The sequence below is a fragment of the Notechis scutatus genome, chromosome 2 (assembly GCF_049901735.1).
Source record: "Notechis scutatus isolate UNSWTSFEM ecotype Mainland chromosome 2, rNotScu1.2, whole genome shotgun sequence".
Classification (NCBI taxonomy): Eukaryota; Metazoa; Chordata; class Lepidosauria; order Squamata; family Elapidae; genus Notechis; species Notechis scutatus.
In genome coordinates, this window is record NC_142010.1 from 246,125,191 (window position 1) to 246,145,477 (window position 20,287).

General features: G+C 40.4%; 1 protein-coding gene across 1 annotated transcript in view; it reads left to right on the forward strand.

Moving 5' to 3' along the window:
• TTC33 (tetratricopeptide repeat domain 33) overlaps positions 1-20,287 on the forward strand; it is a 30,161-nt gene that overhangs the window by 3,707 nt on the left and 6,167 nt on the right. The window contains exons 3-4 of the mRNA XM_026666438.2: positions 10,674-10,755; positions 13,114-13,245. Coding sequence (XP_026522223.1) covers positions 10,674-10,755; positions 13,114-13,245 — 214 coding nt within the window. The remainder of the gene's footprint in view (positions 1-10,673; positions 10,756-13,113; positions 13,246-20,287) is intronic.

Below are 20,287 nucleotides of genomic sequence, written 5' to 3' on the forward strand. Positions count from 1 at the left end.
CCACAAGATGGCAGTAGCACCTAGTTTCATGCAGCATTTTAAAGAAATAGGTTCCTTTTATTTTGTGAAGTTATCAAGCTCTTGAACTGTAGACACATACATTCCTTAATAGTAAGGAATGAAATAGATGTAATTATTTTCAATTATACACATACATAATATGTCAAACATATATACATATATATATAAACTGCTGTGAAAGTCTGACTCATATACGAACACAATACAGAAGCCTGATGATGGCAGATGAGATTCTGCCAAAACGTTGCTACAACTTTAAAAGCACAACTACAATGACGTGGGAAAATACCCGAACAAAGCTGAATACCATACATATATACATACATACATATGTATATGTGTGTGTGTGTATGTATGTATGTATGTATGTATGTTTATATGCTTGATTTGGAGCAAGCATCTTAAGTGTGAAACTTTGTATTCATCATATTACTCCTACCTTCAGAAGATTGATACAAAGTTGTATTTTCTACCACAAAATTCTATTTATTCTGTGCTTTGTGACTAAGCACTTCTTGATTCAAACATCACATCATAGTCTGGCTTCATTTTTTTTTAGCAAAAAAAGGTAAACCATTATTATGCTGTGTCAAGGGCGATTGGCTTCTCCTCAGGTCTTAAGAACTGAATTAACCACTCTAATTGGTGGCTTTTCAAAGGGTGTTCTGGATCAGGAGAGCCAATGGGAAGGAGCTTCTTAAAAGGACATCCTCTAACTAAGAGGAGGGGCAGTCTGATCGATTCCAAATGCTTCAATAACCCTTATCCCCAGCATCATGACCAAGGGCACAGATTCTGGGAGTGGTAATTTGAACCAGCTAAGGGCACCATGGTTTCTCACTCCAGTTCTAAACTCTGCTGCATCCAAGCATTGTCCCCATATAGGTAGTCCTTGAGTTACGACCACAAGTGAGCCCAAGATTTCTGTTGTTAAGTGAGACATTTGTTAAGTGAATTTTGCCCCCATTTTGCAATCTTTCTTGCCTCAGTTGTTAAGTGAATCACTGCAGTTGATAAGTTAGTAACGCAGTTGTTAAGTGAATCTGGCTTCCCCACTGACTTTGTTTGACAGAAGGACGTAAAAGGATCTGGGACACAGCAACGGTCATAAATATGAACCAGTTACCAAGCATCTGAATTTTGATCACATGATCATGAGGATGTGGAAAGGTGGTAACTGGGAAAAACAGTCATAAGTCACATTTTTTCAGTGCCTTTGTAACTTTGATGGTCGCTAAATGAACTGTTGTAAGTCAAGGACTACCTGTATTTAGATTAGTCATCACTGAGGTTGTGAAATGCTAAAAAGAAAAAAAATTGAGTAGACTTTAAAGCTCATTTCATATTTTGCTTGTCCCATGAAACGTTTTCTACCTGTATAACTTTGGAAGCATAATTTTCTGATGACATAATCCTCATTTAGGAAGGCCTCTAAGCCTAATTTGGAGGTTCTTTTTGTTGGATTTTTGTAGTTTTCTATTTGGTTAAATGCTTTTCATATCAGTGTATAAATATGTTCTTATTCTAATAAAGTTAGAGCTTTTCGAAGCCCATCTTATCAAACTTTGGAAATGTTCCCTGCAGGAGTTTGATTGTGCAACCTCTGTCAGACAGAGCAACTTCCATTTCAGTTTTGTGGTGTTGTGGATGAAAGCTGGACATTCAAGAATAAGACTGTCTTTCCCTGTAGCAAAATGAGGTGAGAATTGCGGGAGAGAATTTTGGAAGGGTTGAATTCATTGCATCACCTAACATTGTAGCTGGAAGAATGCCATTTTTGAATGTTTCTCCATATTTAGTAGGAAATAGTACTTCGCATATTAAAAAAAAATATACAACTGATGAGGCAGGTCATACATAGATGAACACATTGCTTTTTGTATTAGTTCTCTGGTTGCAGGGAGTTGTCAGCGTGGGAAATATTCAGAAACAGTTCCATCTATTCCAGGGGTGTCAAATTCAACGCCCGGGGGCCACATTCAGCCCAAGGGGTGCTTTGATCTGGCCCACGGGGCCACCCTGGAAACAATGAGGGACTGGCCTGCGGTGCCTCTGCCAGCAAAAATGGAGCTTGGAAGGACCACACGTGGCCCTCCCAAGCTCCGTTTTCACAAGCAGAGGGATGCCGGAGGCCATCACAGCCGAAAACGGAGCTCTGGAGCCAGTTTTTGCTGGCAGAATGCTCAGGTTACCACAAACCCCTGACACAAGTGATGTTGAGCTGGCCATGCCCCCTACCATGCCCACACACCCCCCCCAGGTCAAACACAATCCTGATGCAGCCTTCAATGAAATTGAGTTTGACCCCTGATCTATTATCTCATTGTTTTAGTCAGTTGCTTGTATACACCAGACCTTGCCCAGTATCCCACTTAAAGTTTAATTATAGCTATGTTTTGAAATAATAACCCAACTTTGTAGAGCTTCTGGCTTATTGGTGAGAAAACATACTTATGAAATGTATCATTATGCTTGAATTTGAGTTTGAAGCTTTGCTAGTCTTTCACTGCAGTGAATTGAATTGAACTGAGTTTGAAGCTGGTTTGGTCCTCCCTGATTTGTTACAAGAACAATAGGCTAGGATCTGGATTCAGACATAGCAGGAGTTTTTTTTTTTCTTCGTTCCATCCATTAGTTTCTACCTAGTTCTGTTACTTTTATTGGAAGAAAGAAAAGTGCAGATTCACTGTTGCTGAGCAATGGGCCAACATTCTCAAAAATTGGACTTGTTCAAGTTGAATGAAATATTTGAACTATTTTTAGACCGAGCCCATGAAACGGAACTTATGAATTACCTGCTAATGTTGAGTTGGGAGTGGAGCAACTGAAGTTCACATTCTACCATGAAACTCAATAGATGAGCTTGTTCAGCCATTACCTTTCAGTCAGTACCAATAATGGAGAGTATTTGTAGCCCTAGGTTGAAATGAGGGGGGTCCTTGGTGCTCTCTGAGCCTGCTTCTTTTTCTTGTAGGCTTGTTTCATTGCAACTCAGTCAGTGCTGTACGGTAGGGTAAAAATGAGGTGATCTTACATACTGCCTTGAGTTCCTGGAGGAAACATGCAATGTACATGCAATAAAGCAAATATAAATGATGTATGAAAGTATAAGTAAAGGTAAACTCTGCAGGGTTTTTTGTTAATACAGGTAGTCCTTGATTTATGACCACAGTTGAGCCCAGCATGGATGCTGCTAAGTGAGAAATTTGTTAAGTGACTTCTGTCCCATTTTACATTTTTTTTCCGTTAAGTGAATCACTGCAGTTGTTAAGCTAGTAACACGGTTATTAAGTGAATCTGGCTTCCCCACTGACTTTGCTTGTCAGAAGGTTGCAAAAGATGGACATATGACTAGGGACATTGCAACCGTCATAAATATGAACCAGTTGTCAAGCATCTGAAGGTAAATCATGTGACCTTGGGGAGGCTGCAATGGTCGTAAGTCTGAAAAATGGTCGTAAGTCACTTTTTCAGTGCTGCTGTAACTTCGAACGGTCATTAAATGAACTGTTGTAAGTCAAGGATGACCTGGATATACTTTAGATAAATAGCTTTATAAGCTGACTGGACATTTTCCTTTTGCAATAAAAGAGGAAAACTTTTTCCAGGCTTATTGGATATTTTTCTTTCTTTTTTTCTCATTCTCTTAATCTCTCCCCTCATTTTGTCACTTGTTGGCACTTAAGCAGAGTCTGAGTTGTAGAATATTGATAGCTTTAAAAGCCATTGATTACTTTGCTTCCTGCTTTTCAGATTTAAGAGGAAGTTATGATGAGGCAGAAAGCTCCCAGGATTGCTTAAATGAGCTGATGTCTAGACAATATGAAGAAGATAATCACACTTCTTGCTGTTAGGGCCATAAACTTATGCAAATTCTGGAGTACACTTTCTTCTCTAAAGCTTTATATCACTAAACAAAATATAATGCATTTTTAATCTTGGCATGAACTTGATAGCGTTGAATAACAACGGTACTGTTTCCAGAATTCTTCTCTTTGAAATGTGGTAAATGTTGACAGAGGAGAAAGTTGCTAAAGGTTGCTTAATCAGTCAAGGAAGTTGGCACTTGTATCAATACAATGTGAGGAAGTAGTCTTTTTAATGAGCGTAATCTCAGGGGACAGAAAATAGCTGTTTTATAGCATGTAATATTGCTGTGCATCAACATCAGAAATGATGAAGATAGGACATGCATCCTTAAGGATAAATATTTGCTCATGACGGCATTGCAAGACTTAAGATTTCTCTGCATGGAACCAAACTCAGACCAGCTTCTTCATTTGGTGTAGCCACATTTTACTTTACAAGAAACACAGACTGCTGTTAAAAAAAAAAAGTGTTAGGCAATGTCTAGCTCTTAGTTAATGGTCTCCTTTCTCTTTTGGAATGACTGAAGAAGATAGATAGTGTTTCACAGGATAGATGCTAGAGCAGAAAAGGTACGCTAATGAAACCCAGAGCACGACCTTCCTGCCAAACCAGATAACCAGGAAAAATCAGTTCTTTGGATAGCTGATGAAGGACTTTAAAGGTGACAGAAGTATAACGCAGCTCATAGAGCAGTATTGTTACATGTGCTGAATAAGTGGTACCTATCTGTGCAGCTGCATTTTGCACCTGTTGAAATGCAGGTAGTGCTCGATTTACGGCCACAATTGAGCCCAAAATTTCTGTCGTTACGTCAGGTACTTGTTAAGTAAGTTTTGCCCCATGTCACCATCTTGCCACAGTTGTTAAGTAAAATAGTGCAGTTGATTAGTTAGCAACTCTGGCTTTCCCATTGATTTTGCTGATCCAGAAGGTTGACCCCAGGACACTGTGACTGTCATAAATATGAACCGGTTGTCAAGTGTCTGAATTGTGATCACATGATCATGTGGATGCTGCAAAGGTTGTAACTCTGAAAAATGGTCATAAGTCCCTTTTTTTCCAGTGCCGTGGTAACTTTGAATGGTCACTAAATGAACTGTTGTAAGTCAAGGACTACCTGCACTCTTCAGGGGCAGCCCTATGTAGCGTGCATTGCAGCAGTTCAAACAATCTCCCCATTTACACCAGGTTAGACAGAGCTAAAAGAGTACCCAAGCATAAGCATCGGCCCCACTCCGTCTTGCATCTTGCAACTGGGGTGTGGGGAAAGAAGAACTGTAAATCCCACTGTCAAAACCATTCTAAAATCAACTCCAGCTCAGACTGAACAAGAAGATTGCAATCCATGGCAAATAGCCTGAAGAGCCAGGAAGCCAGATTAAAAACCCCAGTGACAGGGCAAGATGGCAAGCCAAGTGCCTGTTGTGGCTGTTTTGGGATCCACAAGTTCCATGGTGACTTAAGGGAGGTAAGATGGATACCACTTTGCCCTGCCAGTGTTATGGTTTGCTGGCAGCAGGTACAGATGGTTGAGGTCTCAGAGAGCAAGGTCTCAGATGAGGGGCCTGCGTTGATGTAGGGATGGGGCCAGGACATCAGGAAGTGGAGTGCTGCCTTCGGAGATTGTGGAGGCTGGCAGCAGTGATGCAGAGGACCCCAAGGGGCCTGTGCCCAGTGCGCACAAGGCTGCTCGTAGGAAAGAGCAGCAGCAGCAGCACGGGTGACTCGGGAGTAAGGCTGCAAGGTAATGGCCCCTCCCTTAAGAGATAAAAGCCAGCCTGAGAGACCGGGATTCTTTGCAGGAAGCAAAGAAGTTCTTGCACTTCAAGCCTTGTGCAAGTTTGGACTATCTTGGTTTGTGCTTGAAGACTTTTTGTTTGGAATATTTCTTGGCAACTTAATCTAGTGCTTTTGGCAGCCTTGCACAACCTTGGCAAGGCTTGTTCTTATCAGAGACAATTAGTTTTAATAGCCTTTTAACCGTGAATTAACGGAATTCGCAGAGAAGCATGAAAAGGTTTTGCTTTTATCTCGGTTTAGTGTTTGTTTACTTGGAACAAGGTTTGGGTCAGAACAGCCAGACATCAGGACCAAAGAAAGACAAGATGGTTATGCTCCCCTGGGTGTCTTGTCTAGGCTGCAAGTTGATGGTTAGTTCTCCCACAGGACCACCACCAGCCAGCTTAGACTCCCACTGGGGCAAAACTCAAATACACCAGCCCTCTAGACATTAAAGACTGCCGAGAAATAAACCAAACTCCTGAAACTCTGAAGGAGAAGCTTACAACAAGCTGTTATTGCCATATTGTCACCCCCAGAAAGGAGACCATCTGTGGCTTCGCTAACTTAACAGTTGAGTGGTGGCAATTACAAAGATGTGATCATGTAATTTTAGATAGAAAATTAATTTTACAAAGTAATGTAAAACTCAAAAGGCTGAAAATGGCCGTTTTCCTAAGCCATATAATGTTACATAGACATTTTAGATACGGTAGAAATGGACAATTTCTGTGTAGGATTACATGGCTCAGAAAATGGCCATTTGCAGTCTTTGAAATGGTGAGAGCAACTGGAGTTTTTATATGGGTGTAGATGTGTGCATGGAAAGGCTCAAATCAAGAACAAAGCACAGGGCACATATCCAGCATGAATCTTAACAAACAGTAGATACAGGTTGCAAGAAGGCAGATGAATACATTAACACAGTGGTCCCCAACCTTTTTTGTACCACGGCCCGGTACCGGCATCACAAAATGATCCACGGACCGGGACCGGCATCAGCACGCACGACCAAGGCAAGGCGAGCCGAGCGACCGGCCAGCCAGCCGTCCCCCGCTTCTCCCCGCCACCTTCAACTCCTCCTTTGTACCTTCTCGCGGTTGATGGGCTTTTCGGGCTCTTTCTTAATCTCCTCCTGAGTAACGCGAGACTCCACCGCCATTGGGACGGCTCTTCGTTCGAAGCCGCCCCCCCCCCTTCGATGAAACTAAGGCGCGAGGATTCCTTCAGCACCCAAACGCTGCTTTCCAACCGACAAGATCAAGCTGGAAGCACTTTCTCAAGCGCCGTCGAAACAACATGGCGGCGCCCAAGCAAAGTAGGCGGACCGGTACAAAATGATCCACGGACCGGTACCGGTCCGGGGCCTGGTGGTTGGGGACCCCTGCATTAACATGAAAGACAACCAGACCAGAACAACAAGAACAAATGAATTAATTGTCAAAAGAGCAAATAATATGGACACAGCAGGCTCTTTCTTTTTGGTGGAAGTAGCATGACTCTCTTCCTAGCAGTTTTGACCTTTGTTCACACCCAGTACTTCTTTATCCATACAGATTTTTAATGAACAAGTTGTTCACATTTAAAGTTTTAAAATTAAACTAGCTATTACAGTCTTTTTTAGACATCTAATTTTCTAAACCAGTTTGCTAGTAAAGGTGGCAATTGTATCTTATTCAGAAGGAAATCTTATTTTCCTGTTCTTTTTAATGTAAGGAAAAAGGGCAGTTCATGTTCTTTCCATACTGTGCTCTCATGCTGCTTTTTTACAAAATAAATTCAAGGGTTTAAGCCTGGCTTCCCTTGATGTTACCAGCAAAGTGGCAATGTCAACCCAGTCCATATTAAGCAGTGTATTTCCATCATAGTAATGATTGCATAGCGTCATAGTGTCAACTCCGAACCACATAGATAGACTTTCTGTAGGGAGATTTGTTTCAATCTGTTCCTTCAGGTTCCATAAATGGTTGCTTTCGATTTAAAGGACCTGCTGTTCAGCTTGATGAGTAATAGAGATGAGGACTATTTGTTTTATGTTAATTGTGACTAACACTTGCCTCAAATGACATAAGAGAATCCAAGTGCTCCAAGTGCCTAGCATCTGTTTTTAAACTAAATGCCCTACCTTAAATGTACATCACAGATCCTTCTCCCATCTGGGTGCTTTGTTGGTGTGCATGCAAAATACCCAGGTGAAAAATGTATACAGAAGGGCTGAGAATAAACTATGATTTGCCAACATTTTATGAAGCAACACAGTAAGAATCAGAACTCCTTCTACATGTTCTGGCAGCCTGAACACTATATCTATGTGTCCACAGTTCAGGCTGTGCTGGCTCAGTGAAGAGAGCAAGAAAGGAAATTGAAGAGGTTGCAAAAAGTGGAAAGTATTTTATTTATTTTTCATTCATTCATTGATTTTGATTTGATTTTGATTTGATTTTGATTTGATTTGATTTGATTTGATTTTGATTTTGATTTTTATTTTTATTTTTATTTTGATTTGATTTATATTGCCGCCTATTCGCCCATGGCGACTCAAGGTGGCTTACACAATGTAAAATCATATTTAAAACAAAAAAATAAAAACAATAAGAAATAACAACAAGAATCAAAGAAATTAGTAAAGTACAATAGAACAAAATTTGGAAAAACAAAACAAAACAAAAACCAACTCCCACCCCTCTCACCCCAACGACAGTGGGTCACACTAGCCAACTGATGGGTTCCATCCTTCTCTGGGTTCCCCAGGCCTGCTGGCAAAACCAGGTCTTCAGTGCCTTTCGGAATAGTATTAATGAGAGGACCATTCTAATCTCTGGGGGAATGATGTTCCAGAGAGATGGAGCCACCTCAGAGAAAGCCCTTCTTCTGGGTCCCACCAGGTGTATCTCCTTCAGGGGTGGGACCTGCAGCATTCCCTCCCTCCCCGCTCTGGAGGGTTGGGTAGATGTCACTGGCAAGAGATGTTTCCTCAGATAACCCAGACCCAAGCCATGAAGGGCTTTAAAGGTGACAACCAGCACCTTGAATTGAACCCGGAAGCGAATTGGCAGCCAATGCAGCTCCTGCAGGAGAGGTGATACATGTGCACAACGGGGTCTGCATAAAACCATGTGGGCCGTTGCATTTTGCACCAACTGGAGCTTCCGGATGCTCTTCAAGAGCAGCCCCATGTATAGTGCGTTGCAATAATCAAGACGGGAAGTGACCATCTTTTTATGCTTACTATTTGCACTGATAGAGGTCTTTGCTTTGCTTCTGGATTTTGAGGATCTAGATCAGTTTACCTTTGTTTGCCACCTTCTATATTTATGGGAGATCAGCACCCATGCTGGATAAGAATTCTGTCAATTTCCAATTCCAATTCATTTTTGGATCACAACTGGGAAAGGCTGATGAGCTTCTAGTGCAGTGATGGCTAACCTTTTCGTCCTCGCGTGCATCCATAATGCACTGCGTGTGCAACACCCCTGCCCCCTGCGCATGCACGCACAACACCCCCACATGCACCTCTGCACATGCATGCACGGCCCCCACCGTGCACCTCTGCGCATGCACGTGCATCTCACATGCATGCCCCTCATGCATGTACAGCAGATACCTGACAATCGGCTGGCGGGAGGCACATGCGCAGTGTACCTGATCTGGGGCGGATGGCTCACGCGCCGGCAGAAATGGCTCTGCGTGCCACTTCTGGCTCACGTGCCATAGGTTCACCTTCACAGTGCCGTCCTCAGATAACGTGCAAAAGATATTCTTGCACAAATGTTTTTCCACTGATAATTTTTTTAAAAAATGGTTCATTGAACAGTTCATATTTTGCACATGGAGGAATGTTTTTCTCTCCAGAAAAGACGATCTTCCTGTTTTGCTGACAGTATAAAGTCCAGAAGGCTTAACTGTTACTTTAGTAATGGTTTGTGGGGTTTTTTTGGCCATTGAGATTAATACTTTTATTACTTCTTTTTTTGTCCCTCAGATACTTTGAATGAAACATTATCTATAATAGTTTATCTTTTTTTAAAAAAAACTTTATGACTGTACAGTATTTCCCCTAGGTCCTATGTATTTGTATTTTTAAAAAATCACTGAGATCACATTTAGACATTTAACACAGCTCATGTAAGATAAGCAAGGAGTTAAAACTAAAAAAGTTATATTGCTTATTAAAAATAAACTGTTTTTTTAAAGAAACAGAAAATCCATTTCAAAAAACACTATTATTGAAGTGCGTTATCACTCATGTTAGAGGTTTGTTTTAAAATAAATGATGTTCTTAGAATGTTAAAATAATACTATAAATAAATTTGATTTACTACTGCAGCAGAAAGTTGTGAGGAATGCTTTCAAAATTTAAAGATATTGCAGTATTACCGAAGCATATATTTGTTGCCAAGTTATGAAGAATGCTAAGTCATCAGTCTTCTGTTTAATCTTATGGCTTGAAGCTAGGGAATTTAGTTGAATTATTATTTTCCCGGACAACATATTTTCCCATGTACAGATCCTACCACTTCTTGTACCTTTTGGGTAGGGACTTCAGAGTTTACAGTAAAGCTATTCAACTCTCAGGACTCCTCTCTTTATGGCAGATATCACACAGGTCCACACTCACCGTTCTGAACATGAAGGCTTTAGATCCTCAGGGCTTGCTGCAAAAACATCTGATTATATTTCAGCACTAGAAGGAAGTGTTGGTTTAGATTTCTCTGACAAGAATGGGAGTGGAGAAAAAAAGCGCCTATTGAATTTATGCAACAAACTTGTATCTTTGAGCCTCAGCCTGTAATTTTAAGAGACTTCAATTCCCAGAATTTCCTAGCTGTTTAGGAGTTGAAGTCCAGGCATCTTAAAATTACTAAGGCTGAGGAACATTGCTTTAGGAGACATCGCTGCAAATGTATCACAGTTAAAAACACATTTGGCACAATGTTCAAGGTGCCAACCTTTAAAATATTCATACATTTATTAAGAATAAATTACTTCTTAACAACTTGCAGGTACCAGGAAGCTCTTCACAAATGGGACGAAGCACTTCAGTTAACCCCTGAAGATGCCACTCTGTATGAGATGAAATCACAGGTAATACTTGGATTGTTTCTTTGTAATACTCTGTTTCCCTGACAATACGACCTACCCTAAAAATAAGTCCTAGCTTGATATTTAAATGTGCACCCAATATAAGCCCTACCTCCCAAAATAAACCCTAATTAAGCCCCCAACCGGTCTGAACCGGTTGGCAGGCATTTGAATTTTGATCACGTGATCATGGGGGACACTACAAAGGTTGTAACTGTGAAAAAAACGGCCCTAAAGTCTCATTTTTCAGTGCCATTGTAACTTTGAACGATCACTAAGCGAACTCTTGCAATTCAAGGACTACCGTGTATTTATATATCCATTTATAGCCTTTTGAATGCTATACTAGAAAGAAGGCAATTTGTGTTTGTTCCACGTTGTTGCTTTGGAACATCAAAAGCCAGTTTGCATTTAAATTAGGATGCTTATGGCTGCGGTCCAAAGAAGTGCACAACACACATTCTACGTGACTGTTCTGTCTTTTTCACCACTCCATGCCTGACTCCTAGGTTATTTTTGTAAAAATTAAAAAAAAAAAGTCTCTGGGATTCTCCCTATTTTGATAAGTGCTCTATAAATGACTCATAGAAACGTTTAAGTTGGCCATAATGTTAGGGAGGTTTTTTTTTTTTAAATAAAGCATGTATATATTTGCATATCCCTAAGAGGAATTGTGCAATGGCTCTTTTCTTCATACAGGGCGGGCTCTATTGTTAACCCAGTAGTACTTTGAAAGTCAAATAGTGAACTCAGCGAGTTGTCTCTCATTAGTGGGCAAACTTAAATCCACCAGCTGTTGTGTGAAAGATTAAAATGAAACACTCTGTGTCAACAGTAGCGTCTGTGTCATGGAGGGAACAACCAGCAACGAAAGGTGAAGGACCTGAAGAGAGTTTATTATTACAGATGCTGTTCGTAATTTCCACCGTGGGTACAATGCATAGGTGGGCAATTCGAATTTATTGTTCTAATCCGGATGGTGTACAAACAAAGGACTGGAAGGAGCTTCCCACATTGCATTTTTACAACCAGCAGCATCCTGTAATTGTTTCCATTTGTTCCCATTTCCCAATGTCACATGAGAAGAATTAATACACATTAATGACTCAGGAGAGATGAGATTTGCCAAGCCACATGCTTTGCAAGCCTCAAGCATTCCAAGCATATGTCCAGATCTTTCTACTTGATTTTGGGATGAGATGAGAACAAACAGAATTTGCATCTGATTCTTTTTTGTTTGTTTGTTTGTTTGGTCCTTTTTAAAGAAAACAGAAATAAAACGTGCTGGTTGCTGATGGATCAATATACTTTTGTGCAAGTTGGAAATGGATCCATCCAGATGCTAACAGTCATAATTTGAAAGCTGATCAATTCAACAAACGATACACGTTTGAAATCGCTTAAAATCAAAACTAATCTCTTTGTTGGCTATTTCCATGAAATTAAAAAAAATGGTGTTTCTAGAGCCAGGCATGAAATGCCTAGAACAACCTTCTGGTACTAGAATTTTTGTATTGTCTGTAATACTGGAACAAGTGACTGCACAATACTGATACATTTCTTGATCAAAACATGTACAAATTCAGTGTTCAGATAGAAAGCAGTTAGTATAGTTTTGCTTCATAAATTTTAAGACAGCGTTAAGTAGACATCAGCCAGTATTATGGCCCCAATTGGCAAAAAAAAAAAAAAAGAGCTCAGGACCATAATGGTTAGAAACATGTGGAAGAGGCCTTCATCCTCCAGTGGATAGACAATGGCTAAAATGATGATGATGATGATGATATCACTCTTAATTCAGCTCACTTTTAAAAAGGTGAAGCATTCGGAGCTGTGGTGGTGTAGTGGTTAGAATGTAGTATTGCAGGCTGACTCTGCCTACAGCCTGCAGTTTGATCCTGACCAGTTCAAGGTTGACTCAGCCTTCCATCCTTCTGAGGTCAGTAAAATGAAGACCCAGATTGTTGGGGGCAATAGGCTGACATTGTAAACCGTTCAGAGAATGCTGTAAAGCACTATGGAGCACTATATACATCTAAGTGTTACTGCTATTACATATATTTTAAACTTCAGATTTAAATTGACAGTTTTTCATTTTATGAATCTTAAAACACTCTCAGGGTCTCCTGTTATTTTTCTCACTACCTTTTCACCTAGAATTTTAGATCATTCTGCTATTAATCTCCCCGGTTGCTATACAAGATATATTCTGGTTGGCCATTTTCTTCTTCATTTTTTTAAAAATTTGTAACTCATCCAAAATTGTTGGGAAGCTTTGAAACTTGAATAAATAAAAGAAGAAAAACGGTGTCTGAACCTGATTTAAGTCTTTCTCTTCCCCTGCCTCCTCTTTCTCTTTAGGTTCTGATGTCTCTACATGAAATGTTTCCTGCCGTGCAGGCAGCAGAGATGGCTGTCCAGAGAGATCCCCGTTCTTGGGAAGCATGGCAAACGTTGGGGCGGGCTCAGCTTGGATTAGGAGAAATCACGTTGGTAAGTATAAACACAGAATGTGGTGTAGTACCTTTGACAGCCGTTTACGCACCTGTGCAAAAACCATTGCTACAGGAAGTTAGGCAAATTGCTGTAAAGAGGACTGAGTCAGAGGTAATTAAATATTTCATAGGCACAATGACAACCATGGGCTTGTTCCAGATCATCATGGACTTGTCTTACGTAGGATGCACTAGATCTGGTTTTTATCTTAAAACCAGGTGGATTGTCAGCTGAAAGTGGAGTATATTGCCAGCAGTCTTGTGGTCAGAGCAGTCTTTCTGAGCCGCTGTTTTCTACAGAGATGAAATACTTGGTTTTCCCCAGGTCCCTGACGTGACCAGCTAGTTTTCATAGAGCATTTATGATTTTCTCAATGGAGTAGCAAGTAACTTGATTGAGTACCTGGAATGCAGGACCATAGAGAACACATAATAAGATTTTTCCTGAATAGCATCCTGCTCCATTGTGGTTTAATGTTTCTAATCCAGGTTATAGGGAATAAGTTTATAATCCTGGAAGAACGTTGGCTGGCCACTGTGATAAAATTGGAATGGAAAGGAATAGGAATAGAATAGAACTGGAAGGCACCTTGGAGGTCTTCTAGTCCAGCCCCCTGCTGAAGCAGGAGAACCTATACTGTACCATTTCAGACAAATTTGGAAATTTTAATGGCAGAATAAAACCACTGATATTCAGTCAGAGCTGGAAGCTAGTTGGACAGAGTTGATAGAGGTGCTGAGGGGAAATTATTTGGGAACTGCGTTAGTTGACCTTGAGGAAGTGGACAGGTTCAATACTGAATTCTAGAGCCTAATCAAAGATTTGTTGAGCAAGATCTACCTGTAGTTTCCAACTTCTGGAAAGTTGTTTTACATACATCGGCTTACAACAGTTGATTTAGTGAACTGCTAGTTTGAAGTTACAAAGACACTGAAAAAAGTGACTTATTTCTGTTTTTCACACTTGCGACTGTTTCAGCATCCCCATGGGTCACATCATCAAAATCCAAACACTTGGCAACCGACTCATCTTTATGACGTTTGCAGTGTTCCGGGGTCATGCGATCCGCTTTTGCGACCTTCTGACAAGCAAAGTCAATGGGGACACCAGATATACTTAACCACCGTGTTACTAATTTAACAACTGTAGTGATTTACTTAACAACTATAGCAAGAAAAGTCATAAAGTGGGGCAAAACTCACTCAACATCTGTCTCACGTAGCAGTAGAAATTTTGGGCTCAATTGTGGTCGTACGTTGAGGACTGCCTGTATAGTTTCATCAAACACAAAAACCTATGGAAACTACAGTTAGCTGTTCCTTCTTGCATCTATAATACATGTGCAAGGGACTAGATCAGGGATCCCCAACTTGGCAACTTTAAGACTTGTAGACTTAACTCCCAGAATTCTCTGGGAGTTGGCTGGAGAATTCTGGAAGTCCATAAGTCTTAAAGTTGCCAAGTTTGGGGACCTCCGGACTAGATAAAAGTAGCTAAAATCCCTTTTAGTTAGTTTAAGGTATCTCTCTTTAGTTTTCATGTCTTGTAAGATTTCCTGGAACTGTTTCTTAATCTAGCTGGATTGTGAAAGAGACTCTGCAAGCAGAATTCCAGCTGGACTGTGACCCAGTTTTATTAGGAATTTGGTTGTAATCCTAGAATTTATTAACCTTGATTTCATCCCAAGTGGTTGCTAATTTTCTCTTAATTTAATATTACGGTTTTTAAACTTCCTGCCTTCCAGAAATTGCTTCTACATCCACTTAATTTCTGGACCACCCAAAGCGTCCATTCTGGAAGACCTGAATGTTGCAAAGGATTCTGCTTCATAGTTCATGTACACATGGAAACACATAAGACATGATTTTTCACTGACAGTACAAGCATGCATTCTCTCACTCATGGTTAGTCTGGCAAATATTCCTGTGAGAAATGGAAAGGCAGATTTCTCAAGGTTGCTCATGTTCATTTGTTACATTTTCTTCATTTCTTTCATGAAATGAAATATATCTCCTGATAGGGAGAAACAATCAAGTATTTCACAAATGTATCACCAAGTTACCAATGATTTCTGCTTTCATTTAAATATTTAAATGTCAGTTTTGACCAGAACAGGGAGGAAGTTATAAAAAACACACTTTGATTAAGCTTTTTTCAGTACAAATTTTGAACAATCAAAAATTTAATTAATTATAAAAAGAGATTTCTTGCATCTATTCCTAATTACTTATATCCTGAATCACCTCTGAGTCATCCCGACAGTTTAATAACCATATATTGAATTACTTTGGTAGTATTCTTCACATGGTATTTATAATTTCTCTACCCTGTTTTCCTCCGAATATTTTATTCTGGTATCTTCATTTTTCTTGCTCTAGAAAAGTTTCCATTGCAACTTTTGTAAAAGTTTCCTTGTGACTTTGCATGGAAAACACCATGCCTTTTTCTGCTGCAGCCTTAAAATGGGGAATTTTCTTTGTATGAAATGAAGTAATGGAGTATTTCAGTCATTCCCATGCTTTCAAGTAGGAATACTGGGGTCTTCATATATAGTCAGACATGTAATCTCTGGGCATGAAAACCAGTGAGTTGAATCTGTTAATGTGTTTATAAGAAGTTATTTGAATTTTTGGTAATGTCAATAGTGTGTTTGCATTCCAATATGAAGAGAAAGATTGAGGGTTTTTTCATTTATTCATTCATTTTTCATTTATGAAAATTGCTGCCTTTTTGGCTGTAACTAATAGTGCTGCATTCCTAAATCTACAGTATATTTATATTTGGCAAGGATCTTTAGGTATTGATGTGACCTTTGAAGACAGGATTTTGATAATGGTGGTGAATTGAGAAAATGTGTTTTACAACTATAGTAGATTTTGCACTCTAGAGCAGGAGTGTCGTCATGTGACATATCGGGACTTTCCCCACTTCGCTAAACCAGGCATGGCCAGTGCGCGATGCACACTCCTGCTCTAGAGTTTAAAAGCTACACCTGGGCGAAAGGTTTCACAATCTACTCAGCCAGGTATCTCTGGCACAAAAGAAATGGGTATAAAATACCACAGCTTAGATTGCATTCATTTATCCATTCACTCATTCATTTAATTTGTATGGCCCCCCCATCTCAAACAAGCTTTTTAAGCTGGGCAGCAAACACACACACACACGTATGTATATGTATGTATGTATGTATGTATGTATGTATGTATGTATGTCAAGAAATATTATAATTCATAGATGTTAACCAGAAACCAGGGTTCATTCACTTGGGACCCCAGACCCTCACATAATCAGGTTTTTCAAGGCCTTCAGGCCTGCAGAGTTTGGCCATCCTAATCTTTAAAAGGAGAATGTTCCAGAGGGCAGGCACTATCGCAGAAAAGGCACAGCTCCTAGTCTCTATCAGCTGACATTCCCTTGGCTGATGGGACCTGGAACATGGATTGCAAAGGGTAGAAATGACAAGGAGAAGGTAACTGAACTCAAGCTAGGAAGGATTTTAAAGGTGACCACCAGTACCTTGAATTGCATCTGACCATGAATGCTACTCATGAAGCTGCGGCCCCCTAAAGAAATCCCACCCCACACCATTACTGACCCACTGCCAAACCGGTCATGCTGGAGGATGTTACAGGCAGCAGAACGTTCTCCATGGCATCTCCAGACCCTGTCACGACTGTCACATGTGCTTAGTGTGAACCTGCTTTCATCTGTGAAGAGCACAGGGTGCCAGTGGCGAATTTGCCAATCTTGGTGTTCTCTGGCAAATGCCAAACGTCCTGCACGGTGTTGGGCTGTAAGCACAACCCCCCCCACCTGTGGACATCGGGCCCTCGTACCACCCTCATGGAGTCTGTTTCTGACCGTTTGAGCAGCCACATGCACATTTGTGGCCCGCTGGAGGTCATTTTGCAGAGCTCTGGCAGTGCTCCTCCTGTCCCTCCTTCCACAAAGGTGAAGGTAGCGGTCCTGATGTTGCCCTCCTACGGCCTCCTCCACGTCTCCTGATGTACTGGCCTGTCTCCTGGTAGTGCCTCCATGCTCTGGACACTATGCTAACAGACAAAGCAAACCTTCTTGCCACAGCTTGCATTGATGTGTCATCCTGGATGAGCTGCACTACCTGAGCCACTTGTGTGGGTTGTAGACTCCGTCTCATGCTGCCACTAGAGTGAAAGCACCGCCAGCATTCAAAAGTGACCAAACCATCAGCCAGAAAGCTTAGGAACCGAGAAGTGGTCTGTGGTCACCACCTGCAGAACCACTCCTTTATTGGGGATGTCTTGCTAACTGCCTGTGCTTTCCACCTGTTGTCTATTCCATTTGCACAACAGAATGTGAAATTGATTGTCAATCAGTGTTGCTACCTAAGTGGACAGTTTGATTTCACAGAAGTATGATTGACTTGGAGTTACATTGTGTTGTTTAAGTGTTCCCTTTATTTTTTTGAGCAGTGTACTTGTGCTTTTAAAGCTGTAGCGAGGTTTTGGCAGGATTTCATCTGCCATCATCAGGCTTCTGTATTGTGTTCGTCTGTGAGCCTCACAGATGAACACAATACACAAACCTGGTGATGGCAGATGAGATTCTGCCAAAACCTCACTACAGCTTTAAAAGCACAACTGTAATGACGTGGGAAAATACCAGCTGTTGCTCCCTTAATCATCTTCACCTCTAAGCTTCTACCAGGGCTTCACCAGCCTAGTCAGGCCTACCTCCAGCCTAGAATGTCCTTTTCTCACTCTCAACCATCCATCTAGGTCAGAGAGATAGATGACAACAAGGAGTCTGAAGTTTTAGTAATATTTGAAGAACTACAGGCTTGCTACGTTGTGCTGTGGTATCATAACACTATTATAGATATAGAAACTTCAGCAAAATCAACATTTTAGCAGTGAGTTCACAAAAATTTAGCAACATGTCCTGAAACCTGAGTACACCATATTAAGTTCATAAGCACGTAGTTAAGCAACTTCTGTTATGATTTCAAATAGAACGTGTTGTTTAGACTCTCTACGTTCATGAATCCATTGCTAATATCAGCATCAACTGAGTCACATTTATTGCATCATGAAAGGCAGATGTTAATTCCTATGCAAAACCTGATCTATTCAGGAAGAGAGCGGGGGATTTTGTTGGTCAGAAATATTTTTGATAAATAACATATCCCTTGAAGTCAGCCTTTGTTAGCCAGACTTCCTTTTACAAAGTACTAAAGAAGCGTTAACAATTGATGGTATCTGAGCAATGGGGATCTGGGGATCAGATAGCCCTGATATTGGAGAATCATGAGAATTGCCAAATTGCTGAAAGGAAGAATTAAAAAAATCAATAAAAACACAATGATGAAAATGCAAGCTAGCAGGAATAGGCAAAATTGCAACTCAACTTCCAATGCCTGGATTAAAAGCTACCTTGTGATTGCTGGTCCATTTTCAGTTGAAATGGTTTAAGAAATATCTGTTGATAAATGTTGAGTCATTGTTTAACCAAAAAAAAAGTATTCTATAATAATGTGTTTCTTTATGATACCAAACAAGAAACTCTTGCTGATATTAATGTTTTCATAGTTCCATCAGATTGTGAAAGGCTAAAAGATTTCTCAAACTTTTTGATAAATAATATGAAATCAAGCATGCTTGAAATTCCAAAAATGAATAACACTGGTTTCAACAAACAGCTGAGAAGCTATTTTTGATAACTCCTAGATGGTAAAGAGGACCTACTGTTATATATCTGAAATTATTTGTTACATTTTCTTGTGGAAGGAAAGACGTTCAAAATACTTCCTTTCCAAATTTAAAGAAAATCTTAATAACAATTATATTTATATAAAAAAAATGTTGTGCCAAGTTCTTACAGTGCACTAAATTAGAAAAAAAAGGACTTTGGTAATCCATAACTCAATACCTAAAACAAGCTGGGTGCATGAAAACCATTTTTCCCATTGCACTATGGGATAGCCTCAGTTAATTGAGTATTTTTCATAAGTGTACTTTCTCATAAGCCTTAGCTTTGCTCATGAAAACCCATCAGAAACATGCAGACGAAGCTGATAGCACTTTGGGCTATCACTGTTAGTAAATATGAGAGTCAGAGGGAGACCGTGTATAGTATATTCAGCTTCTTCTTTTTTTTCTAGCTGATGACTGCCAGTTTACCTGGAAACCTATTTTCTCTGTGTCCTGTATATATAATGGGCTGAAACTGTTTATTAGGCCTCTCCCTTTTATGGTGATAATGATTCCTGAAACTGAAAATAAAAATACCCAAAGTTCTTTTCAATCATTTCTGGAAAAGCTAGAAATAGTTTCCCATTTCTGCAGCTACTCATAATTCTACTACTATCATTATTAATTATTACTATTATTGTTAATCTATTCTATTTGGCAGTTCTAAAGAATGGCTTTCTCTAATCTGGTTCACTAAAACTTCCACAATTTTGACCGTGGTCAAAATGACATGCATCAGATTGGGGGAAAAAATCATCTTACAGATGAGCACCTCACCTCATTTCCAGTAATTCTTGAGGTTCTTCTGATCAGTTTTTGACAATACTGTAGCAACATACATTGTGAAATACTTCCTGAAGTATCAGTGGCCCCGAACCTTTTTTGAACCAGGGACCGGTTTCACGATTATTTATTCTTCCACGGACCGGTACCTGAGTAACGCGAGACTCCACCGCCATCGGGACGGCTCTTCGTTCGAAGCCGCCCCCCCCCCTTCGACGAAACTAAGGCGCAAGCACCCAAACGCCGCTTTCCAACTGAAAACCCGGAAGCACTTTCCAACCGAAAACCGGAAGCAACCGAAAACCCGGAAGCGCCGTCGAAACAAGATGGCGGCGCCCAAGCTTTGCGGCCCGGTAAAAAATGATCCACGGACTGGTACCGGTCTGGGGACCGGTGGTTGGGGACCCCTGGTATACCATATTCTCCTGGTCATGAAGAGATTGACTACAAGGCTATCCAAGACTGCATGGAATCCTCCTAATTATTTTTGTGCTCTCAGGAGCTGTTTCTGACTCCAGTTGTCA